Raw genomic sequence first — 26840 nt, forward strand, 5'->3', positions numbered from 1 at the left:
CTATATATAACAATGCCTCTTATAATGTTCCAATGCTGGCAGATATTTTTCCCAGTCGGCAGGTTCCAGTTTAAGAGCCCTACCTTAAGAGAGTTAAGAGAAGCTCGTTCTTCATAACCATCTCCATTTCAGCTCTCAAAGAGAATGAATACCACCTGCTTTTTGTCCTATCTTTCTAGGTTTTCTGCTAAAATCAGAAAAAGTAAAAACTATAACGCCCTCAATTTATAGTACGTAACAAATCATTGTTTCTATGCTACATTTGCAGTTCTAAATCATCCTTCATGCTATATGTCTCAATTTTGTTTCTTCTTTCTAGCTACGACACAAGCCAACTACTACAATGGTATAAGAATGAAGCTTGCTAATCACAAGGACATTTCCTAACATAGCTTTTAAACTTACTCATTCAGTAATGCTTTCAGATGGAGCTGCAAGCTGCGCACTGCTGTGTGAACGTTATTCAGTTCTCTTGACTTCTGTTGAGTTTTAGATAAACGCTGGGGTACTGACTGGTGCTGAGTTTCAAAGTACCGATAGAACTCATAGCTGCGCTTAAGTTCTTCCAAACAGGCAGAATGAGCATGAGGTAGACCTTGAGTCACATCAGATAAGATACAGTGAGGCAAAAGTGTTGGAGTAAGTAAGGGCCCAGGAGGTGAATTAGCTGTAGAAAGTAATAGGGCTAACCGTCTGAAGAACTCTGAACTCTGTGCCACCCAGAGTTGGAACAAAACCTAAAAAAAAGAAAAAAGGATTAGATCAATAAAAAATACTGGTCAACATTCAAAACAAACTACAGATTTGTTTATCTTAACTTCTGGCTTTAAATTCTTCACTTTATCCTAAATAATGAATATAGCTGAGCTTGAACTAACTCTAAGATTAGCCAAGAATATCTTATCAAATTATGCAGTCATGGCATGTGAGAACTTCTGATCCCAATATAATGGGTAACAACAATGTATAATTTAGTACAGTTCTACCCTAGATGGGAAGTGATGAGGGAATGAGATACATTTATTAGAAATGAATCTTCATTCATGAATTATTTTTACAAATTTTCACATAGTAGAAAAGAAGACAGTAGGACCAATGGATATATATAAATCCAAAGAAATGAGTCACTGATGGATCCAGAGTTTGGGGTTCAAAATCAGACCATTATCCTGGCCTAGCAATTAGCTAAGAAATTAACATAAAAATCAGTCCAAGAATGATCATACTCCAGGAATGTCTAGCATGAGAAACTGCAAAACCCATTCTTGAGAGACACTTTAAATCCAGGCAGCAAAGGATTTCTCCAGATACAGTATTATTCAAAATGAGGACAATACCCCCAAAATAAACACATGTGGAAACAATGTAGTTGTAGCAGACAATGAAAAGAGGATAGAACCACTTTCAATAATTTAGATTCCAATTATTCACAAGCTTGAAAATGGATATTTAGTGGTTTTTTTTTTTGACAAGAGTTTTGCTCTGTTGCTCAGGCTAGAATGCAGTGGCATCATCATAGTTTAATGCAACTTCAAACTTCTGGGCTCATCCTCCCACCTCAGCCTTCAGAGTATGCAGGACTATACTCTGCACCAAGATGCCTGGCTACTTTTTCCATTTTTCGTAGAGACGAGGTCTCGCTCTTGTTCAGGCTGGTCATGAACTCCTGAGCTCAAGTGATCCTCCCACCTTGGCCTCCCAGAGTGCTAGGATTATAGGCATGAGCCACCGTGCTTAGCCTAGATGGTTTTATTAAATGAATTTTTAAATTATGTGAATAAAGATTTAAGTAATTTCATGTAAATCTATTTTACCATTAGCTAATTTTTAAAGAGTGAACAAGGCCAAATTTCCAAATTGCCAAAGACACAATATCTATAAATTCTTGAATATAAACAAGCTTACTTGCAAGTCCTCTTATTTAACTATTAAATTTTATGATTACAATGACTTTTTATTCCTTTATTCATTCACTCAAAAATGATTTCTTGAGCATCTATGATGTGTCAGGCAGTGAACAAAAATGAAAAAAATCATGACTCTGATGGAGCTTATATTCAAGTGGTGCAGGTGGGGGACAGGGAGGTATAGATAATAATCTACAAGTAAAAGATAGTGTTTCCCTTCTGTGGTAGTGACTGTCCAGGGGAAAAAAGATAGTGTTTCTTGGTTGATGGGCTATTGAGAAAAATACAGCAAAGAAAGCGAATAGCAAATGTGTGTGTATATACATATGAGGGAGGGAGGGAGAGAGAGAGAAAGGATGGGAGAGAGGGGGAGAGAGGAACGGGGTGGTCAGGAGTGTCTCTAAAAAAGTATCACCTGAAGGAAGTTAGCCATAAAAGTATCATCAGGGAAGACAGTTCTAGGAAGCAGGAGGTTTAAGTCATATGGTAGGAGTCGCCATTCATTTATTGCTGAACATTTAGGCAGTGTTCCATATTTTGCTATTATAAGCACAAAACTAATAGGCAAACTTGGCACATAAAGCTTGACTATATTTAGAATAATTTCCTTCAGAAAGATTTGTAGAAGTGGAATTACTAATTCAAAGGATAAATCATTTAAAAGGCTATATGTCAAATTGCATTGTTTTCTCTTACCAAGTTGTGATTTGACCAAATTTCTTACTTAAACAAATAACTTTAGGGAACTGAAGAAACTAAGAAAACTAGTGTAGCAGCTTAGGTAAGAGATAATGGTGGCTAGACCTAGGATGGTGGGAGGGGATATAGAAAAAAGTAGATGGGTTCAAAATTCATTTTGAAGGTAGAACTGACATAAAGAATCTGCTGACAAACTGGATATGAGAGGGTAAAAAAGATAAGAAGGATGGTGTCCAGCGTTCTAGTTTAAATTGTGTGTCATTGATTGAGATGGGTTAGAATGAGGGTAGGAATAAGTTAAGGCACATTTTAAGTATCAGGAAAGAAAGAAAAACAACAACAGGGAAATTAAAACATTTATGTGGATTGAAAATTTTAAAGATGTTGAAGTTTATACAGTCTCAAAACAAAATAGATCTTGATAAATGCTGTCAACTACACTTGCACTGATTTTCATGGTGTCATGGGAAGTTTTAAAGACTAGAAACAATGAAATATCTAAGTAGAGCCTGCTGAATATTGAAAAGGAATTTAGGATATTTGGTTTAACATCTTAAAAATACTACTTGAATTTTACTGCAAAAATGGTTTTGTTAACTAGCTTTAACTTATGTTTTTCCATGATATCATTTTCCTTCAATATTTTTCCACTTTTAACTCCAAAGCAGTTCATCAAGTATAGGTACCATAAATCATTACCAATTCCATATTATTGAACTTTTAATTTGTTTCCAATGTTTGCTGCTGTAGTAATCTCATGAATATACTTTGGGTTTATCTTTGATTACTTCTTGGGATAAATCTGCAAAGGTAAAATTGCTGGATTAACAGGTATACACCTTTATGAAAATTGATATTCACTGCTAAAACGAACCAGTTTATACTTTCACCACTAGTGTGTGAGGTTTTCCTAAATCTTCATTGATAACGAATATTACCAACTTTCAATATCTTGGCAAGATGTTTAACTTATTACTTTTATTTGTATTTCTTTATGTACTAAGATTGAAAATTTTATCATATTTATTGGCCATTTGTATTTCTTCTTTTGTGAACTGCCAGTTCATGTACCTGACCTACCTTCTGCAGGTTTTAGACACCTTAGTACTCTTCATATAGAAAGAATTCAAGCCCTTTGTTATAAATCATTGTAATTTTTCTTGAGCTTGTTTGCATTTAAAAGTACGCAGTATTTGAAGCTAGAAGTTTAATTTTTATGTAGCCAAATGTATCCCTTTATGTGGTTTTTGAAAAAATGAAAAAAATTCTTGTCCTAAACAAGAATTTTGGAGATAATGCTTTCTCCATGTTTGTTGAAACAAATGGCTAGTCATAAAATTACTCATAGTGGCTTCCAATTAAAAAGTGAATTCACTTATCTCCAAACTCTATTTTAAGGCATTTCTTATATTAAGAATTTTAATTATTTTGACATCAAAATATAAGGATCTCCTCATCTAATCTCTCTGATGCCCTCAGCTTATAAAGACAGCATCACAAACATCACTAAGGCATTTATGATGATGGTATTCAGCAAACAACGAAAGGGAACAGATGCACCATTTACATGCAGAAAGCACAGGCACAATCCAAGTGCATATCTTCTCTTTAGCCCTTCCCTTACACATACAGATTACCTTCAATGCAGGCAGGCTGAAGCCATCTGTAAAGTTATGTGCTTCCTCTTCTGAAATCTGCTCTTCACTAAGTCCAAGGCCCAGCTCCTTAAAAGGCACCACACAGATGTAGTTGGTTACATTGTCACTCTCAGAGTTCAGGGGGTAGGTTAAATTAGGTTAAGGCAATCAACAGAGCCTTTTCATTAAAGCATAAGAGGGATGGTAAAATTGTCCTAAATTACATTTACTAATTTTTATTCTGAATTTTTACATGAGGAGATTTACAGCAGTTTTTAAACAGAAATTTATCTTAAAATCTAACATATTAAAATAAGTATTCTCAGAGATCTTAGAGGATACTTGTGAATACAATTTTTTTATGTCTAAATAATTAAAAGTTTGACTCTGCAAAAGTTCTAAAGTACTAATTTAGTTATTTTTGCCACCTACCTTTTGAAGCTGTATTGTGTATTTCATTGTGTCATGGGGTGGGGAACCTGCGGCCTTGGAGCCACATGTGGGCTTCTGGATCCTTGACTGTAACCTTTTGACTGAATCCAAATTTTACAGAACAAATCCTAATAAAGGGGATTTATTTGTATTTCTTTAAGAATGAAGATTGAAAATTTTACCATATTTATTGGCCATTTGTATTTCTTCTTTTGTGAACTGCCAGTTCATGCACCTGACTTACCTTTTGTAGGTTTTATACATCTTAGTGCTCTTCATACAGAAAGAATTCAAGGGATAGTTTAAAAAAAGGGATTTGTTCTGTGAAGTTTAGATTCGGTCGAGGGGTCACACTTGTGGATCTGGAGGGCCACAAGTGGCCTTGAGGCCGCAGGTTCCCCACCCACAGCTCAGTCGAACATTATTTAAAAGACATGGACTAGAGATATAAGTAGTACTAAGCCTGCTCCATATAGATTGTTTGGCATAGACTACTGTTATGTTTCCTCTGTCCTCTTCCTTATAGACACATCAATCATATCAATAAAAATGATTTTTCCCTTTAATTGTTTTTGTAAAGAATTACATCCATATAATTCTTGATATTGGACCATCTCTATATTTCTAGTATATTCCTATTTGGTCATATTGTAATAATTTTTTGATATGGTGCTAGATTAAATTTATAAATATTCTATTTAAATATTTTGTATCTCTATTTGTTAAGATTGATCTATACATTTTATTCTTTGTAATACATGTTTTGATAGTGAGATTATATTATTTTCATGAATAAAATGATATAGGGAAGCTAACCTTTTCTGTGATCTGAAATTTTTTTTTAAACTATCTGGACCTGAGAGTTAAAATTTTTTATTCAATTAGTTTTTGAATAGGTAATACATTCACAGGATTCAAAATTCATGAAGTTCCTCTGTCCAAAGGCAAAGGCAATCCTTGTTACGAGTATCTTGTGCGTCCCTCAAGATATTTCATGTATTTATACATAAAAGCAAGTCCAAATATATATGTGTGTACCTGGAGATATGTAGGTATATATATACATATGAGTGCAAACAAATATACATGTATTCATCCCTGCATAAATATAGTCCCTTTTATATACAAATGGAAGGGTATTATACTGATCCGTGTACTTGGTATTTTTTTTCACTTACTATAACTTGGAGAACATTCCATACCAGGGCCTCAGGAACTCTATCATTGTTTTTTTTAATATTGCATATTTTTCATTGTTTACATATAACCAGGTGTTTTCTTTTTTAAATGGAATCTTTTAAAATCTCTTCAAAATTTTAAATTATTACAAAGTCAATTTTGCAGATTTATATTTTTATAAGAAATAAACCATTTTGTCCTACATTTTCAAAGTTGCTGCCAGAGTTGCATTTACTAGTCCTTTATAAATTATTTTAATCTTTCACATCCATGGTCACCACTGCATTCTTGTTACTAATCTCGTTTATTTCTGCTCTTTACTTTGATCAGGCATATGAGGGTTTACACTGGTCTTTTCAAATGGCTGGTGGATTCTTTCTTTACTTTAATTTCTTAAGGTTTCATGTCGGGAGAATAAGATCTGAATCTCATTCATACCCTGATCCCAAACTTACTGTGATGATCTTCTTTGTATACTCCAAGCATGCTAAATTCATTCCTGCCACAAGATCTTCATACTTACTGGTCTATCTAAGTGAACACTCTTCCCCACAATCTTTCTCATCATTCAAATCTCAGTTTAAATGACAGCTCTTCAGGAGGCTTTTGCCTACCATTTAATCAAAAGCCTTTGGCTTTTTTTCTTTATAGCAATTATTTTATATGAAAATCTCATCTGTTCATTTTTTATTGATCATCTCATCCACTAGAAGGTAAGTCCATGAGAACAAGGATCTTGTCTGTCTTGTTCACTGTAATGTCCCCAGTTTCTAGAAAAGTGAGAAGCACAGGGAACTCACACAATCTGTAATCTTTGTTAGGCTACCTCCCTCTCACTCCCTACTCCACACTAAACTATAAGCTCCATGAGGCAGGGCTCATGTCTATTCTGCTGAGCACTGTATATCTAGTGATTAGCATATTGCCTGGCACTAAGTTTATGGTACATAATTATTCACTGAATGACTAACTACTTGCAGTTTACAAGCAGCACTGTCATATCTCTATTTCTTTCCACATGTTCTTGCTTCCTTCTACCTAGAATGCAGACTCTTATCATCCTCATGGCCAATTCCTACTTGTTCTTTGAGGCTCAACTCAGATGTCACCTCCCTGAAAACCTTCTCTGACCCCATAAGCCAAGTACATTGCCCTGCTATGCCGGAAGGCACCCTGGGCATTTATATTGTATTATGATTGCTGGCCTATCATTCATACTCAAAAATCTTTAGAAGTGGGTAGCACATGTTTTTACTCTGTCTTCCTAGCACCTAGAAGAATGGTTGACCCATAGTAGGAAGGCATTTAGGCAATGGGGGAACAAAATGGATAAATTCTTAATGAAAATTAAAATGCTTTGTCTCCATTTTCAAAGAAGTAGCCTAATATAGTAAGTATATATATAGAAAAGGCTTTAAGTTGTAAGTCCTACAGTCAAGACACAATCTATTACTAGTTGTGTGACACTGAGCAAGTCACTTAACCTCTATTTTAGTTTTCTTGCAAAGTAGAGACAAGAGAATCTAGCAAGTAAGGTATATATAAGGACATAATAATAGAACATAAAGCGTTATATAAAATTTAAGTATTATATTTACCAGTGCTGTAGTACCCAACATACTAAGGGTACAAAGTAGTCTTTTTGCCTTTCATTTCACTAAAACAAAGATCTTATATGCCTTTATTTTTTGGCTAATAGAACTAATTTCTTGATTTAGTAAATTTAAGTGACAGACTTACTGTTATCAGTCTTTGAGGGCTTATTATATACTCTTTATATGCATTATTTCGTTTGATTTTAACAAAAACACAATAAGGAAGATTATGTTATTATTCCCATTTTAAAGATGGGTAAAGCAAAGTTCAGAGAGGTTAAGAACCTTGCTTAAGGTCACTAAGCAGTAACTGATAACAGCCAAAATTTGAACCTAGCAAATCTATCTGTAGAGCCTGTTTGTTTTTTGAAAAGGGAAGGATTTCCTGTTGCCAGTTTATTATCATGTCATGATACAAATTTGCCCTGTTCAGAAACTTTTTTAAATGTCAGACTTGGCTGGGCATGGTAGCTCATGCCTGGAATCCCAGTACTTTGGGAAGCCAAAGTAAGAAGGATCACTTAAGCCCAGGAATTCAAGGTTACAATAAGCTATGATCACGCCACTGCACTCCAGCCTGGGTGACAGAGTAAGATCCTGTCTCAAAAAGAAAAAAAAAGTCAGACCTAGCAAAGCCAGGCTTTTCTACTTTATTCTTGGGACCACTAAAGAGAGGGAATTCAAGCTTTTCCTTGTTAAAAATGAGCTACACAAGAGCAGAACTTTCTTCCTGTCTGTTATTATCATTCTCCCTAGAATGCATTTCCAGTTTTAAAATAAAAGTGATGATAGACACTAGCTTCAAAAAAGGCAATCTCAATTTATAGTTAACATTTACAGGATGCAACTATAATATCTATATTCAGGACTCTGGAAACATTGCTTATTCTCATGTAAAGACAGAAAAGGATATTTTTTCAGCATATATAGGGTAGCTAGCCTTGCTGCTTGTAAGTTGGCTCTTACAGTTCTGTAGACAGCTTTCCGAAGACCGATGAGATGCTGACTGGGATGCTGTCCAGCTTTATTAAATGGGCAAGCAGCACTGACCCTGTCAAGCAAACTTGAAAAGTAAAATGTGATACAACTGTACAGGTGTCCTAAAGTCTTTGTTTCCTAAATTGACAATTCTATTAAACTTAGAAAACAAATTCCTTTCTCATGATTTTCATTAGAAAATGATTATGTCAACTCAGGTCTCATAATATAGTAATTTCTCTGATACATATATAGCCACCAGAAGAAAGACAAATAAAAAATTAACATCTCAAAGAGTAAAGGCTTCCTCTGATTTGGGGAAACAATGAATTTTAGTGGAGATATAACAGAAATGTAGGAATATTTACTAAAAATTTGCATCTTTTTTACATAGACACTTTATCTGCTAAAATCTACTAACGTGGAAATACTTTACATTCAGTTTTCAAAATCTGTATCTGCAGGAAGTATGAAGGCCTTAATTATAAACACTATCACATTCTTACTATACATTTATATATGTTCACTAATCATATATTTGGTCACTTGTACAGAAAAAATACTGTATAGAAATACATTCTGTACATTCATAAAAGTAGGGCAAAATTACTTACCCACCTGCTGCCACTGGCACTTACCTACTCAAAATGAAGTAGGGGACGCGGAAAGATAACAGGACCAGTGGCCAGCAGGGGAATGCATGTAGAAAGGCAAAGTAAGGGTTACTATGTAGTAGCATAGCTACTCTCAAAACTGTTCAAGAGGAAGCACATTTCATGGCATTTTCCGTACGATTAATGGGGAGTACCTATTTGTAACAATGACATATAATGTACTATGTTTTATAGCTGAAAATACACATGATTAAATATTACATAGTTATCAGATAATAGTTTTTTTACCTAACCAATAACCTTTCCCAATAGTAAAACAAAACATTGGCATTTGTAAATTTCTTGAACTATAACCACAAACATATAAAACAAGACATCTAACTCAAAACTTTAAAAATGTTAAACCAGGCCGGGCGCGGTGGCTCACGCCTGTAATCCTAGCACTCTGGGAGGCCGAGGCGGGTGGATCGCTCAAGGTCAGGAGTTCGAGACCAGCCTGAGCGAGACCCCGTCTCTACTAAAAATAGAAAGAAATTATCTGGCCAACTAAAAATATATAGAGAAAAAATTAGCCGGGCATGGTGGCACATGCCTGTAGTCCCAGCTACTGGGGAGGCTGAGGCAGTAGGATCGCTTAAGCCCAGGAGTTTGAGGTTGCTGTGAGCTAGGCAGATGCCACGGCACTCTAGCCCGGGCAACAAAGTGAGACTCTGACTCAAAAAAAAAAAAAAAAAGATAAAAATGTTAAACCATACAAAAATATATCCAGGCATTAAAAATCTACAAAAAGGCCAAATGCAGAGGTGGGAGGATCACTTGAGGCCAGGAGTTCAAGACCAGCCTGGGCAACAGTGAGATCTCTCTCTAGAAAAAATAAAAAAATTAGCCAGGCAAGGTGGCACGCGCCTTTAGTCCCAGCTACTCAGGAGGTTGGAGGAGGACTGCTTGAACCCAGGAGTTGAAGGTTGCAGTAAGCTATGATGACATCACTGCACTCTTGCCTGGGCAACAGAGTGAGACTCTGTCTCAAAAAAGAAAAAAAAAAAAAATCTACAAAAAGGCCAGGCACGGTGGCTCACACTTGTAATCCCAACATTTTGGAAGGCCAAGATGGGAGAGACCAGTAGTTCGAGACCAGCCTGGGCAACATAGTGAGACCCCATCTCTTAAAAAAAAAATTAGCCAGGCATATGGGATGCACCTGTATTCCTAGCTACTTGGGTGGCTGAGGCAGGAGGATCTCTTGAGTGTAGGAGTTCAAGGTTACAGTGAGCTATGATTGCGCCACTGTACTTCAGCCTAGGTGACACAGCAAGACCCTGTCTCTTAAAAAACGCAAAAAACACAAAACAAACAAACAAAAAACCCTATAAAAAGCAGAGGATAATGACAAGCTTATTTTAAAACAAGGGAATTAATGCAAAAAAAGGGTTAAATTATTTACTAAAAGACGGCAAATTGAGGCACAAACAAATAGCATTCATGATTTCAATATATGACACTACTGCTTGTATTCCATTTTAGTAAATCAGCTTTAAAAACTGAAAATATTTCTAAAAAATTATGATTCAAGATTATTCATCATAATTTTTTTCAACCCATTATCCAGTTAGATAAAGACAAATGAAGCACAGTTTCTTCTAATACTTCTTCCGCCTGTCTGCCATCTGAATGGGTAGAAAGTATAATTTGCAGGTGAATCATGTCTAACTGGCCAACTTTACCTCTTCATGCCCATCCCATACGTATGTGTATACATTAGAGAACCACAAAAGGCACAGAATCCTATACACTTGCCTAAACTTTACTAACACATAGCCACTTTTTGCTTAACCAGTTGGTCCTCTCACTAAAATGAAAAGGAGCTATTACTTAATTTGTGATTTTTTAACTTTTAAAATTTGATACTCAAACCACTTAAAATGTGCTATCCTCTATCAACAAGAAGTAGACTTCAGCCTTCAGCTAATGGAAGGACAAATATGTCAACAGATACTAAGGATTATTATACTTTGAATTGAGCAGAAAGAGAAGTTATAAAATCCCTCTTAATGTCCTGGGATTGTTGTATAGAACATAACAGAGTGAAGAACAAAATGATTCCTGGAATTTATTTTAATTCTCTGTTCCATAATTTTCCAGAAACAGCGTTTATGTCAAGATTGTGTAAGTAGTGTTCTAGAGCTGAGCAAAGCAAAGGATGAGATGACTACCAGAGGTTCTTCACTCCCCCTTTTCATGATTTTCCAGATACAACTAATTAAGAGCAATGATTACCCTTTACCATGTACTTACTTTCTCTCACCTATAGATTGCAAAGGTTATATATGTTATATAAATTATTAAATATACCAGAGTACAACTGTCATCTGTTAGTGCTTAGCAGACAGCCTAGTATATTGGAAATAGACTTTAGAGTCAGATGGAATGGATTTGAATAGAAGTGCTCTACCACTTACAATTGTATGCCTTTAAGTGTATGAAAAAGTGACGAGCATAGCATATGGAACATAGTTGGTACTCAATAAATGTAACTTTCCCTTTAATAATTGATTAAGTAGCCAGTATATCCTGTAGCTTAATATACTTACAGCTAGACTGGTGAATATTTAATTTCCCAAGGCAATGTGAAACATCACAATTTGCATGACATTCTGAGAGTATCAGTGCCATAACATCTGCTAATATTTACCTAAAGAGTATTATTAATACATGTCAAGATTTTAAAAAATAAATTTATATCAAATACATCTATCATTTAAACTGGGGAAAGAGGGCATTTTATAGGGAGTAAAGGAAGCAAGCATTTACTAGGTAACTATTGCATGCTAGGTTCAGGGTTAGGCACCCTCTATACGTTTTCTCATATAATCACATGGTAATATACAGAAATAATCATGATTCTTAAAGTACTTTGGTTTCTCAAAGTAGATAAGCAGAATTATACTATATGTTAAATCTAGCACATAATATATTTAATCTTTCACTTAGCAGTTAATATACTTTATTCAAAGCTAAAAAGAAATCCACTTTTTTCCTATAAATGCAATAAAGAAATGAAAGTGGTAATAAATACTCTCCTTTAACTATGTAGTAGACAAGACTCATTTAAAAATTAAAATAAAAAAATGAACTCACAGTGTAAATCCTCTGGAAATTACTTCAGTTTCTTGAATGAGACGTAAAGCTTTCCTCACAAGGTTAGTAAAAGCTCGGCTATTTGCTGCCATATCTTCCAAACGAACATTATATTTTTTTAGGGTCACTTGTAGTTTGGCTGTCCTCCAAAATCGCAAAGCTCTTACGACCAGATAAATAAATATAATCACTCCCCATACTAGCCAGGAAGATACAATCCACCAAGCGGGAAACATAATGAGCAAACTAATGAAGGCAAATAGCATTGAGACATCCCTAGGAACAGAGAAACCAAGAAAATGATATCCATCAGATTAGATAAAGATGAGTTACTTTAATCAGTAAAAACAATTATGAATTTAGGTTTAATGAAATAGATAAAATGCTAGCTTCTTTGCAAAGCATAACTTTAAAAAATATGACATTTAAGAATGCAATGTGAAATAGTTTAAAAATATATATCAACTAGACAATGGTGCTTGGTATTAAAATCTAAGCTGATAAGTTTAGGTAAAGGACATTAGAAATAGGTGTCTTCAAACCAGGTAAAGGTGATTTCACAAAATAAATTCAAAGAACTTCTCTGTAGCTGGTGACTGATGCCAAGAAGCACCAACAAAAGGCCTCTACACTTTCTAAATATATATAGTCTGCAACTAGAAAAATCATCTGTTGCCTACAGGATAAAATCAAAGTTCATTAGCTCAGTCTACAAGACCTCTCAAAAGCTGGCCCGACCAGGCACGGTGGCTCATGCCTGTAATCTCAGCACTTTGGAAGGCTAAGGCAGGAGGATTGCTTGAGGCCAGGAGTTCAAGACAAGCCTGGGCAACATAGCAAGATCCCATCTCTACAAATTTTTTTTTAAATTAGCCAAGCATGGTGGTGAGTGCCTATAGTCCCAGCTACTTGGGAGGCTGAGGCAGGAGGATCACCTAAGCCCACAAGTTCGAGGCTGCAGTGGGCTATGATCATGCCACGGCATTTCAGCCTGGGTGACAGAGCAAGACCATGTCACTTAAAAAAAAAAAAAAAGCTGGACCAAACCATGTCTTGAGTCAATTGTGAATCCCAGCCTCCACGCACTATAAACCAGGACATCTCTCCCTCTCTTTTCCTTTTTGTCTGGTGTTAATCCCATATTTAGTACCAAAATCCTACTCCTTCAAACTCTCCTCTGATACCAACTCTTCTGTGAGGATTTTACCAAAAGCTTAAAATGGCTGCCTCTAATTCTAGTCAACCTCTCCTTTGTGACCCCTAATCAATTGTTTGTTACCTTTCTCTTTAATGACACATATATAATAAAAATGATGATAATAAATACAAAAGAATGTTATCTTGTAAAATGACTGCTTTTTCTGAATATAAAAGATATGGAATCATTAACCTAATATGCAAAAATTGTAGATTTTAAAATCCAATTGTATAGATTTAAAAGTAAAAATACCATTTCAGAAATATTTTGAATTCCTTTTTCCTAAAATCAGACTTCGTTTTTCTAATTAGAAATAATATAAAAATAATATATACTTGATGAGCAATTGTTTTGAATAAAGTCCTCTAATTTTAAATAATCATCATCACTAATTTGGAATATACATACTTACCATAGACCATGATATGGACAAGCTTTATACTTTCATTCAGCTTTAATTGAAGTAAAAATATGCACAAAATTTTTTTATTCAGGTCAATTACAAATCTAATAGACTAAAATATAACTCTTAAGCCATGAAGGCTTTGGGGAAAATGTGTATATATAAGCAAGAGGGGAGTGAAGGCGGGATGTATCTGAGGATAGCTGAAAAACATCAATATTTGAAGAGAGTTACAATCCATCCTACTGCAAAGAAAGTCACATGTAAGAATGTTTCTTAATAAATATTTGCCCTAATTTCCCTTAGAATGCTTAACTTTTTAGATGATACTGGTAATATCATGAAGTAAAATCTCATCATATACTTTTATGTTTTAACAGCAAACTCTAAAAGCATATATAGGTGTCATAGTTGCTTGATCACATTTGTGGCTAAAGGAAACTTAAAAGCAAAGTAGTATGTTCTTAAAACCTGTGGTTCCTTCTAGCAGCTCCTTAAACTGTTATGTTTTTGAAGGATAAGATGCTTTACTTCCTTGTGATGATATCTGAGTGACTGCAAATTTGGAAAATACCATACTTTGCTACCTGTTACAATATGAAGCATTTGTTGGTGTGATAGGAAAGACTTAAATCCAGAACCTTGAGGCCAATGAATGTAGCTGCTGGTATAACTTGAACAAGTTTGAGCAGTGATTTAGCGCACTACTTCATTCCTCCTTCATCTATCAAATTTAATAAACTCTAATAAGAAGAAGACATCAACAATTCTTTGTATATGATCCTTTGTTACTACTCATTCATTTTTTTTTTTTTTTTGGTCAGATTATGACCTAGGACTTCTCCATTAAGAACCAAATACTTTAAGTGGCTGAAGTTTTAAGATAGTCTGAATCACCAAATTATGTTCCTTATGATCTCTTCTCAGCCAACACAGCAAGAATCAGCTATCTACACCTATGTCCCATCCTACTCTTGGTCTCTATAATATGGTTATGATAAAATCTATTAATAATAAAGAACTGGCTAGGTTTACATGTACATAGGTATATGGGTAAGAGAGATTCTTTTTGGTACGTTATACCTGTTTATTGGGTTGGCAAGCACAGAACTAATTTTACTGAGTTGAGAGTACATAATAATCCAGTTGGATTTTTTTTCCCCACCTTCATTTTAAATAGCATTTACTTTAGAAAGGCACCTTTTTCCCCCCTCTGGCATATTGTTACCTCAGTTGTAATGCTAAATGTATAGAATGTTTATGTCTTTACAATGGACAACATGATGATGGATTTCCTCTGCTAATATTCTATATGTAAGCAGCCAAAGGATAGATGTTTCCTGGACAGTACCAAATATTAGGGGTTGCCAGGGAGCAAAGTGTTGGAAGGTGTCCATTTTCCTGTTGTTGAGGTTGTCCTGCAGACAGGATACTGGGATCAAGTAGCTCAATCAGCTCCACATCCTCTTGTAATAAGACTTCCTGTTGCAGGATGGTATGTAGTGAGTCAAGTCGAAATCCAATATCCTTGCCATTAAAATACCAGAAGAGAGGTATTAATACGTACATAATATTGCACTAAATGCTAAGCTTCTAATGTACTAATAAAATCTAGTGGTATTTATTAATATTTTCAGAACAGACTCCAAGAAGAAGAAATAACAGTCCAATCTATCTTCAGTATGATGGATAGGTTTTTATTTTCACTATAAATGTGAAACAATAAAGATTCAAGTAGACACTGAGACATCAGATGTAAAATATAAATTTTTAATAATGAGATGTAAAGTAATTATAGATTAATAAACCTGTCTAGTTAGGCTTAATTAAAGTGCTGGGATATAACATGGAAAATATAATCCTATAACATAAAAGATGCTGCCCCTGAAACTCTAACAATATTGCCAATATTTAAGAATTATGTTAGCAGGATCAAGGTCTTCTAAAAATAAACATTCAGATATTTAAAAATACATGTTTAAGGAATGTAATGCAAAATCACACTACCATTTGCATAGCACTTTATAGTTTACAAAATGCCTTCACATATACCAGCTCATTTATTCCTCCTTCTCTTCCTTTTATTCATCTATTAAGGAATATCTTCTATAAGCCAGGCACCATGCTTGACACTGAAGACACAAAAAATGAAGAAGACATACAAGTCTACACTCTTTTTAAAGAGTTCATGATTTCATGGAGAGAATTGATGCAGAAAATAAGAGATACAATAGGCTGAAGTTTTGGGGAAAGCTTTAAGGAAAAGCTAGGACTACTTATTGAAAAGATTCCAATGGATTGGGGAAAAAATGGAAAGAATTCCATCACAGCATAATAGCACAAACATAGACATACAGAATAAGCATGGAATGAAGGAAAAGGAAGACTGAGTTTGTTGATGAAAATACTGGTGGACAAAGCTGGAAAGGTAGGTTAGGGCCAAATTATGCAGACTGTTTAATGCTGAAGTGATATATTTATACTTCATTTGATAGATAATAGAGATCTGTTTATGATCTAAATGATCTAAATAGGGAATATGACCTAAGGCATGAGAAAGTATCTTAGGAAGATTTTTTTCCCAGAAGGAATGAAAAGGGTATGAGAAGGCACAGCTAAAAAATTAAGAGATTTCTATTTTTTTTTAAAGGGACAGAGAAGGGAACTTACTCATGTGTCAACATATTTCAATGATCTTACACACTTTTTAATATTACAGTGCATTTCATAAAGCTGATATGAGGATCAAATGAGATAACATGTGTGAAAGCACTTTATGGGCTAAAAAGTACTTAAAAAGTGCTATTACCACTATCATCATAGTTGCTATAAAGGAATTTTTATTAATCTTTAAGAAAAGTACTATAAAAATGAATAATAAAATGTGCAGATATCATGGAACAATTGCCAATATTTTTATAAAAGGAAAGAGGGCCTGCTTCAATATCTGTATAGCTAACAAAAATTTTAAATATGTCACAATCAAGGGGAAAAAGTCAAGTAATCTCATGCCAAAAGCCAACTGGGCAATTCCTTGTTCCCTTAATAGTAAACTGTTTCTTAGGTACATATTCCTACAATTCTCTACAATACAGGCACAAAGGGGATGCATACAGAAGCTGACACTATATTATAGTGAAACATAACATGAAACATGTGGCCAATGACAAAGAGCCAAGAGTGAAAAGACCAGGCCTGGCTGGGCGCAGTGGCTTACACCTGTAATCCTAGCACTCTGGGAGGCCAAGGTGGGAGGATTGCTTGAGGCCAGGAGTTCAAGACCAGCCTGAGCAAGAGTGAGACCCCGTCTTTACAAAAACTAGAAAAAATTAACCGGGCATAGTAGCAGGCAGCACCTGTAGTCCCAGTTACTGGGGAGACTGAGGAGGAAGAATTGCTTGAGCCTAGGAGTTTGAAATTACAGTGAGCTGTGATGATGCCACTATTCTCTAGCTAGGGCAACAGAGTGAGACTGTCTCCAAAAAAAAAAAAAAAAAAAGACCAGGCCTACACAGACTATGATTAAACCACAGAAAAATGTATGATGGGTCCATATACCTTACCACGGTCCTAGTATCACTGAAGAATGAGATGGCTGCACCTGGATAAAGATGACATTCTATGTAGAGGACAAGACACTTCACTGACCTTTTCAATACACCTTCTACAAAGATGCAACCCTGAACAGAGAACTTGACAATTTGGATTGCTAAAAAAGTTATTTTAGTCAGTCAAAAAATAATAATACTCAAGCCAGAGAGGCAGTATGTTATAGTGCAAAGAGCATGGGCTCTGGAACCAGGAGATCTGGGTTCAAATTCTGGCTCTATCTCTTTCTGTCTGAACAGTTTTGAATAATTCACTTATTAAGTTATTAAAACAAACTGAACTGTCTGCACCTCAGCTTTCTCACTGGTGAAATATACTAAATCTTATAGTGTTCAAATTACCAAATCAAAAATGTGAAAGCACTTTGTAAACCATCTTTTTACAAATGTTAATTTACAAGAATGATAATTCTTAAGGTCACAGGCCAACAGAGGATCTTGAAATCTGCTTACTTATAACTTGATTACTCCTTCTGGGAGCCATGAGAACCTTATAACTTGAATTTGCTAGCTGAACTCCCTGGATTTTGTATTGTTAGGATGTCAGAATGTTGGAGTATGCCACCTTTGGAGTTATATTACAGCAGAAAGTAGGAAAAAAAGAAAGCCTCACAGGTATCACAAAGACCCTCAATGTTGACTATTTCAAATCTTTGGGAAATTCTGTGATTTATCAGTCTTATGAGATTGAACTGTTCCCACTAATGAATATATTGCCTTCCTTACTGAGAGGAATACCTGTCAATAGAGGAAGATAGTAGCACTAAATTAGTAATCTTAACAAATAAGGTTTTAATAACTACCAGAATATTACATTCTAAGTGGCTAAGAATCTCTTATAAAAGCTATGAACAATACCAATAAGCCAAATTAAAAGGTTCCCAGTTACTAAAAAATTTCTAATAAAAATCAATCTGCTCAAATTGGGAACAAAACAAATTCTGCTTCAACAATTCTCTCACTAATAAATTGGAGAACTGAAAAGTGACAAAAAGAAGTAAACACTTACCAACTTGTGAAGTAAGTCATCTTTCTTACTGCATTGAGAAAAAAAAATCCAACTTTTGATGATTTCAGCCACTTTTAACAGGATGCCTTGCTGAAGGAGATGAATGACAGTGTATAGGATTATTAAGCATACCCAAACAGCAGAAAAACTTAACTTACCTCCAATCAATCAGAATTGTTATCAGAAAAAGGGAGAAAAAATTGTTATACTCTTTGTCAACATGTCTCAGCCTTCTTAACTGCACATCAGAATCACCTGGAGATTTTAGTTAGAAACATATTCCTGGGCCCCCAAACTAAAGATTCTGATTGAACAGATTTGTAATGAGGCCTACAAATCTGATTTTTTTAAAAGTATATGTAGGGGGTACAAGTGTTTTTTTGTATCATGGATAAATTGCATAGAGGAGAAGTCTAGGCTTCTAGTATACCTATCACTGGAAATCTGATTTTTAAAAATCAGAGGAACCAGAAGTCCTACTGATTCAGCCCATTTATCTTTGGAATACTATACACTACCTATGTCAAGATAACTATGGTATTTATTTGAGAATGAAAACACAGGGTACTCCAAGTTCTCAAATATTAAGAGGTTATAGCCAAAAGAATAATTACAGCCAAGGAGCATGATTGGGAAAATATTTAATAATTCAGTTTAACTACAATAAAGGTCTAAAACTAGGTAACGAATATAAAAATGATAATGAAGAAGGGTTAAATTTTAGAGACATAGAAGTTGCTTTGATATATCACTTAGTGACCAAAGTAATGCAGGAGTGATGGGAAATGGTAAGATGACTGAGAGGGTGGTGGTTTGGGCATAGAAGGAACATATTTTTTGTTTGTTTATTTTGGGGGTGGCTGAGGAAAGAAGTCCTATATTAAACATGTCAAATCTGAGCTTCCTGGGACACATGAAAATAGAAATGGCTAATAAGCATTTGGAACTCAATAAAGCCTAGAGAATGGGTGTAAGTGACCAATGAAGGCAAAGAAGTAGATAACATGGATCAGGAAGGCACCAAGTTGAGAAGAGGGCCCAATGCTAAAACCTTACAGAAAGAACTTTAAGAATAATCACAGGAAAAGACCAGAAAAAAAGAGAATGAATATTCATGGTAGGAATACTAGGACAGACTACTCAATAAATACTTAACAAAAATCACATACAAAAGTAAAAGTTAGGAAAGAGAGGGCAATTAACGCTAAGGACTGTTTCATCAAGAAATCATATTATAGCCAGGCGTGGTGGCTCATGCCTGTAATCCTAGCATTCTGGGAGGCTGAGGCAGGATGATCACTTGAGGTCAGGAGTTCGAGATCAGCTTCAGCAAGAGCAAGACCCCGTCTCTACTAAAGATAGAAAGAAATTAGCCAGGCAGCTAAAAATAGAAAAAATTAGCCAGGAATGGTGGTGCACGCCTGTAGTCCCACCTACTTTGGAGGCTGAGTCAGGGGGGCTGCTTGAGCCCAGGAGTTTGAGGTTGCTGTGAGCTAGGCTGATGCCACAGCACTCTAGCCCAGGCAACAGAGCGAGACTCTGTTTCAAAAAAAAAAAAAAAAAAGAATTTATATCATATAAAAAATTGCTTTTCAAAGAAAATAATTAATACTTCACTCCTTGAACAGAATTGTGGGAGCAATTCTAAAATTATATTCCCTGAGAATGAACTAAATAATTCAACCAATCTTGCTAAAATTTAGCAGTCCCCAGATTTAGAAAAAAATCTATTTTAGAAAAATATAGCTCATACAGTTAAAAAGTTGTCTTAGAAATATGCAATATGAAGATAAAACAAACTTTCCAGACATATGGTAATTTTAAAAAATATCCTCTGGTTGTGCTTTTGTGCTATTGAGGAACAATACCTCAATTTCTGAGCAGATGCAATTTTAAATTCTCATTTATTTATACACATTTCTATAAATAAAGATACTTGTCATAAAAGACAAGAATTAAATACTTTAAAAACCAAGATTTGTACCAAAACAAAAAAAAATAAAAAATTAGAAGTGAATGCCCATTTCCTGCCCCAAGATCATCGCTTGGCTATTCTTTGTCTGGTGTTGCCAAGTAATCTCAAATCCAAGTTTTAATCTATAATAGCCTATTAGATAGTCTATTAGATATACCTAGATTTTTCTTTCAAAACCTTTCCCAGGAACATACTTGAAAGGGTCATGGGAAGAAATGGTAAGTATGGAGGACCCAAACTGGTTCTGATCCATGTGAGGTCTAATTCTCCTAACTCTCACCTTTTGGGTGTTAGCCAAAAAATTCTCCAGGCTGTTTTGACAGCTCACGCCTGTAACCCTAGCACTCTGGAAGGCTAAGGCGGGAGGATCACTTGAACTCAGGAGTTCGAGACCAGCCTGAGCAAGAGTGAGACCCCGTCTCTACTAAAAATAGAAAAAATTAGCCAGGCTTGTTGGCACCTGCCTGTAGTCCCAGCTACTCGGGATTGCTTGAGCCCAGGAGTTTGAGGTTGCTGTGAGCTAGGCTGATGCCACAGCACTCTAGCCCAGGCAACAGAGTGAGACTTTATCTCAAAAAAAAAAAAAAAAAAAAGAAAAGAAAGAAAAGAAAAAGAAATAAATTAAAAAAACAAAACAAAACAAAAAACTCTCTGATGTTTACTTGGCTGTTGCAAATGGGCCAGCTTGGTTACTCACATTTTAGGTGTTTTTGTGAGACTAGGAGAAAGGATCCTTCTGCCAATCCGTGCTTTCACTCCATATCACAATGGAGTAAATCACTAGTTGAAAGCTTTAAATGCCTCCTTCCAATAGTAATTGAGTCTCATAATAAAACACTGATTAAACTAGAATGCTCAAAGAATGAGGAAATCTGTTTTTTTCCTATTAATTAGAATTCCTTTGGTTAAAACTGAAATGTACTGGAATATTTTCTTATTTTAGTAAATATGGCTAACAGAACATAAATGAATTTATTAAATGTACTTTATAGAACATAATGGATATTCTCCCAATATCACAGCCTCACAATGCTGGACATCAATTATGAGATATTTACTATATAAAAATATATAATTCTGTGGATAGAAAAGGCATTAAAAATTGAGGTAAAATACCCACACTCCATTACATACATACCCTTGAAACTATGTTTAAGAAATATTAGTTTGCTTTCTTATAATTTGTGCTTTCTTTTGAAAAAAGATTTAAAGAAAAAAAATTCCAGTTAATAGAGGATTCCTATTAGTTGGGCTCTCATTAACATTTTATTATACTTTCCTGATTCTCTCTGGATGTCAATATTTAAGCAAATAATATATTTTAATTCTCAATCATATTAATTTCCTTACCAGATATAAATTACCCACAAAATATTCCCAAGCAGCAAGGCTTCATATTTATCTAAACAGTTGATAAAGTAAGATAGTCTTACCAGTGTGAGGAAGGTCAGGAAGGTGCTTATGAGGTGGTTTTTGTTTTTTTATAAGGGTAAGGGGAAAAGCAGTTTGAATAGTCAGTAAGGTAAAGAACGAAAGATTAAGCTGTAAAGAATGAGCATGCTTTCTTACTTTTGGTAGGACTCTTGAAGGAGGCTTTTGTTGTCCCTCTGCCATGCATTTTTCTGTTTTTGGTGACAAAGAAGAACATATTTCAAAGTCTGTGTGTCCCAGATCCTGCAAGTACTGATAAAGTGGAGAATTCTGAAAGAGACATAAAATAAAGCAAATTTCAAAATTGTTGCTATTTCAAAAGTTTTAGAGGCCAAATTCAATATTAAACTTCACTATCATGACTAGTATATCTAATTTATTTAAGGCTTCTTCTATAAGAACTGAATTATCTGTTACAATACAATGCCATTTAATGGCCAAAAACCATATGAAAATATGTTCAACATCACTAATCATCAGGGAAATGCAAATTAGAATCACAATGAGATACTACCTTACCCCTGTAAGAAGGGCAATTATTAAAAAGTCAAAAAACAATAGATGTTGATGCAGATGCAGTAAAAAAAGAAAACACACACTGTTGGTGGGAATGTAAACTAGTACAACCTCTATGGAAAACAGTCTGGAAATTCCTTAAAGAAATAAAAGTAGACCTACCATTTGATCCAGCAATCCCTCTACTGGGTATCTACCCAAATGAAAAAAAGTCATTTTATAAGAAAAGACACTTGCACCTGAATATTTGTCACAGCACAATTTACAATTGCAAGGATATAGAATCAGGTTGATTATCACCTGATAAGTGGATAAAGAAAATGTGGTATATATACACCATGGAGTATCTCTCAGCCATAAAAAGGAATGAAATCATGTCTTTTGCAGCAACTTGGATGGGACTGGAGAACATTATCCTAAGTGAAGTATCTCAGGAATGGAAAAACAAATGCCACGTTCTCACTTATAAGTGGGAGCTAAATGATGGGTATATATGCTCATAAAGTGGTGTAATGGGCATTGAAAACTAAGAAGGGGGTGGACTGACAGGGGTGAGTGAGAGATAAAAATCTACCTATCCGGTACAATGTACACTGTTCTGGTGACAGATACACCAGAGCCCTGACTTCAGCATTATACAATTCATCCATATAACAAAAAACACTTGTGATCCCTAAATCTATTGAAATAAATCAACAAACAATAAGATGCCATTTAACACAAATCAACAAACAATTCAACAGAATGCCCAAAAATGGAAAAACTCTAAAAGAAACACACAGATTTTTTTGAGAGAGTACCAGCAAGAAAAAATGGATTTATGAATATAAATAGATTGTTAAGCAATTTCTTTGCCCAAATTTTTGTAGTCTTAAAGTAGGCTGCTTCAAAATAGCCAATGCTGGCTATAGATAGCTCCTAAGAAGATCTACAGTGAGAAACAGTTATTACTCAAAACCAAGAGGAATTAAACAATGACTGTATTATATTAATTATAATGTTATCATACCATCATACTCATTAATTCATTCAAGCACTAATATATGTTATCTATCATATGCTCAGCACTGTGAACAAACATAAAACTCTTCAAGAAAGTTACCTTAGATATGCTATATCTCACATACAAGCATATGGCAAATGAGAGACAGTATGGCTAATAAAAGCATTAGAACAGTGGTTAAAAGCACAAACTCTGGAAGCAAATACGTTTAAATCTCAACTCTGCCTCTTAGTAACTAAGTAATCTATGGCATCTTTCTGTGCTTCTGCTGTCTCATCTAAAAATGGGAGTAATAATAACATTTAGTTCAAAGAGTGCTTACGAGAACTAAATTAACATATAGCATTACAACAGTCTCTGGCACATAGTAAGCACTCAGTTTACACTTTTAACTATATATAAGCTATGTGGAAAAAGCACAGGTTTTTGGAACAGCAATCCCTCACCCGCCAATCACTCCAATCCCATCAAAAAGAAGTATCAGCACCATTGTTTGACATAAATCTACTCGATAACTCTGGATAAATAGCAAGTTTTAATGTTAACTTTCAACCTTCTCTAAAGCAAAATGCTGGTAACATGTTTAAAAACAAATGTTGGTTCCATTCAACAAAATATTTACATCTTCCAAAAGACTGTATGTTAGGTGTTAGAGATGTAACAGCAACAACAACAAAAACCCAGCAACACAGCTAACAAAGTACCACACGGCAAAATCTTAATTAAGTATTTTACTAGCATCATCTCAGTTAAGGTTCAAAACAAACCCTATATGGTATTACGATTATCATCATCATCATCATCATCATCATTATTGTCATTCCCATTTCATAGATGAGGAAACAGATTCACTCAGAGAAAGCAGGAGAAATAGGATTGACTGAGAAGTCTGACTCCAAAGCCAACACTCTGAAATATTATACTACACTACCTAAATAAGAAACAGTTCCCCCTGTGTCTAGTGAGGAAGACACCAAAAAACTTAGTTATAGTTTAGTATAAAGTCACTAAGCAAGTTAACAATGACAGGGATGTATTGGATGCTATGGAAACAGAGGAGAGACAGCTAAATTAGACAAAGACTTTTAGGGGATATATTTTAACATTCAGAATAATGAGGAAGAGTGGGAATTTGCTGGACTGGTAGCAATTTGCTGGGTATCAGTTTGAGAAAACAGGAATTGAATCAAAAGTTCATGTAATCTCTTTTTTAAGAAAAATATTTTAAAAATTATAAGGAGGCATATCTTTCTCATCCCTCCACTAGATTTTAAATCTCTGGTAGCAAAGAATGGTTAATCTCCATATCACCCACAGTATATATTCAAATATTGCCTTGGATTAATCTGTATTTTCAAATTGAACTGTGACGCTCACCCAACCCTGCTTCCAGGGTGACAAACGAACAAGAATGCTAGTTCATTTGTTTGGGCTGACCTTTTGAAAAGTTTACATACTTTAAGAAAAAAACTTGTTTTTGAGGCAGTAGAATTCTTTCTTCAAATGAACTCCCATGGGGGAAGAACAATAAATAAGATGGATCAAAGTGGAGTTACTCTAACTCAGGGTCAGAAACCTTTTTCTGTAAAAGGCCAGATAGTAAATATTTTAGGCTTTGCAGGCCATATGGTCTCTGTCACAACTAATCAAGTCTGCTGCTATAGTGCGAAAGCAGACACACACAATACGTAAACCAATCAGTGTGGTTATGTCCCAATAAAACTTTATTTATGGACACCAAAATTCGAACTTCAAATAATTTTCATGTGTCACAAAACCATTCTTTTGATATTTTCCCCAGCCATTTAAAAACATTAAAACCATTCTTTGCTTACCAGTCATACAAAAACGGGCAATGGGGCTGGCAAATCTGGTCCAATAGCCTCAATTTGCTGACCCCCGTTCTAATTAAAGTCTCAATCAAGATCTGGAGGCACACTCTGTCTGCTATCTGTTCTCTGGGAAGAGGCTTAGAGGCTGGGGGTGGGGGTAAATTTCTTTTTATTTAGATTGTAACATCATTTTTTACTGCACATATAGCTGATGCCCCCTCAGCACTGACCCCAATGTCCCTTCCTTTTTCGGTTTATGTCACAGCTCAGAAAATAACAAAATGGATTACCTGTAGCATAGAATTTTTTAACAATGATAGAAGACAGACAATGAATACTTTGTTTTTCATATGTGTGCTGCATATGAACTAAGAGCATACATACTCAGTTTGAATCATCATAATCTGGAACACTTGCTATTTCATATTTCACAAAAACAGCAGCATTAATCATTCACCTTATGTACCACACATAATGTCCAACTGCATCATGTGATACAGTAAATTCTACCATTAGCTTTTTCTGCAAACGTAAAACTTCTCAACTTTTTGGCTGGTTACACAAGCTTCTTGCTAAAAGTGTGATATAACCATTTCTGCTATATAACTGAATGATGCCTTAGTAGTTTTGGTTTTTTCCCCATCGTTAGTGACAGACTTCATCACTTTCATCCTAGAAAGTATTGTATGACACTTCCAGAAAAATCTGCCTTGCTAAGGTTATCACTGTACTTTGCTACATGGCTTTCTGTAACAATCTGACAAAGTTTCATAGAAGACAATCTTTTGGAGACCTGAGAGAATGTACTTCAAGTCCAATAAAATAGTTTCTAGTCATCTACCACCACATTTCACATTTGTACTTCTCTATTTTCGGCTGTTAGTGCAAATCATATCACTTCCTAACACATACAAACCCAGATACTGTACGAACACTAAAGCTCTATTCATTATGTTTACATTAATTCTTTTAAAATGTTTGGGGGTAAAATTACTATCACTTTTTCTCTGAAACTGCCAAATAACCTGTGTATTATTAATTGGTTTCAGAAAAATCACATCTTGACCAGGGGGTCTCAATTTTTTTGGTCTCAGGATTCCTCATAGTCTCAAAAATTATTGAGGGCCTCAAAGAGCTTTTGTTTATGTACATGTCTAATGACATTCATCATATTAGAAATTAAAACTAAAAAAACTAAATATTATTATTTTACTTAAAAACAGCAATACACCCATTACAATGTTAATGTAAACAACATATTTTTAATGAAAAAATTTTCCAAAAGAAAACAAGTTTATTGAGAAGAATGGATTGTTTTACATTTTTGCAAATCTCTTCATCATCTGGCTTAATAGAACAATGCTGGATTCTTATGTCTGCTTCTGCATTCAATATGTAGCAATTTATTGTTTTGGGTACAGTATACAGAAAATTAAGCCATAAACAGATACGTAGTTGGGAAGGGAGAAGTATTTTAATAGCCTTTTCTGCTGGGTGTAGTGCCTGACACCTGTAATCCTAGCACTCTGGGAGGCCAAGGCAGGAGAATTGCTTGTACTCAAGAGTTCAAGAACAGCCTGACCAAGAGTGAGACCCACGTCTCTACAAAAAATAGAAAAAATTAGTTGGGCATGGTGGTGCACACCTGTGGTCCCAGCTACTGGGAAGGCCAAGGTAGGAGGATTG

At 35.0% G+C, this 26840-nt stretch overlaps 1 protein-coding gene across 8 annotated transcripts in view; it reads right to left on the minus strand.

The window, feature by feature from the left end:
* Positions 1 to 26840, minus strand: part of VEZT (vezatin, adherens junctions transmembrane protein) — a 62201-nt gene that overhangs the window by 15258 nt on the left and 20103 nt on the right. For 4 of the 8 annotated variants that reach the window (XM_045553211.1, XM_045553207.1, XM_045553214.1 and 1 more), the window contains exons 2-8: positions 21942 to 22073; positions 18398 to 18487; positions 15132 to 15307; positions 12180 to 12455; positions 8363 to 8512; positions 4244 to 4391; positions 406 to 737 (exon numbers count right to left, since the gene is read on the minus strand). In XM_045553211.1, the coding sequence (XP_045409167.1) occupies positions 406 to 737; positions 4244 to 4391; positions 8363 to 8512; positions 12180 to 12455; positions 15132 to 15307; positions 18398 to 18487; positions 21942 to 22073 (1304 nt within the window). Of the gene's footprint in view, positions 1 to 405; positions 738 to 4243; positions 4392 to 8362; positions 8513 to 12179; positions 12456 to 15131; positions 15308 to 18397; positions 18488 to 21941; positions 22074 to 26840 lie in introns of those variants that run through there. The other 4 variants (XM_045553212.1, XM_045553208.1, XM_045553209.1 and 1 more) reach the window with 3 other exon arrangements.

This window comes from Lemur catta, chromosome 6, assembly GCF_020740605.2.
Source record: "Lemur catta isolate mLemCat1 chromosome 6, mLemCat1.pri, whole genome shotgun sequence".
In the NCBI taxonomy this organism is placed as follows: Eukaryota; Metazoa; Chordata; class Mammalia; order Primates; family Lemuridae; genus Lemur; species Lemur catta.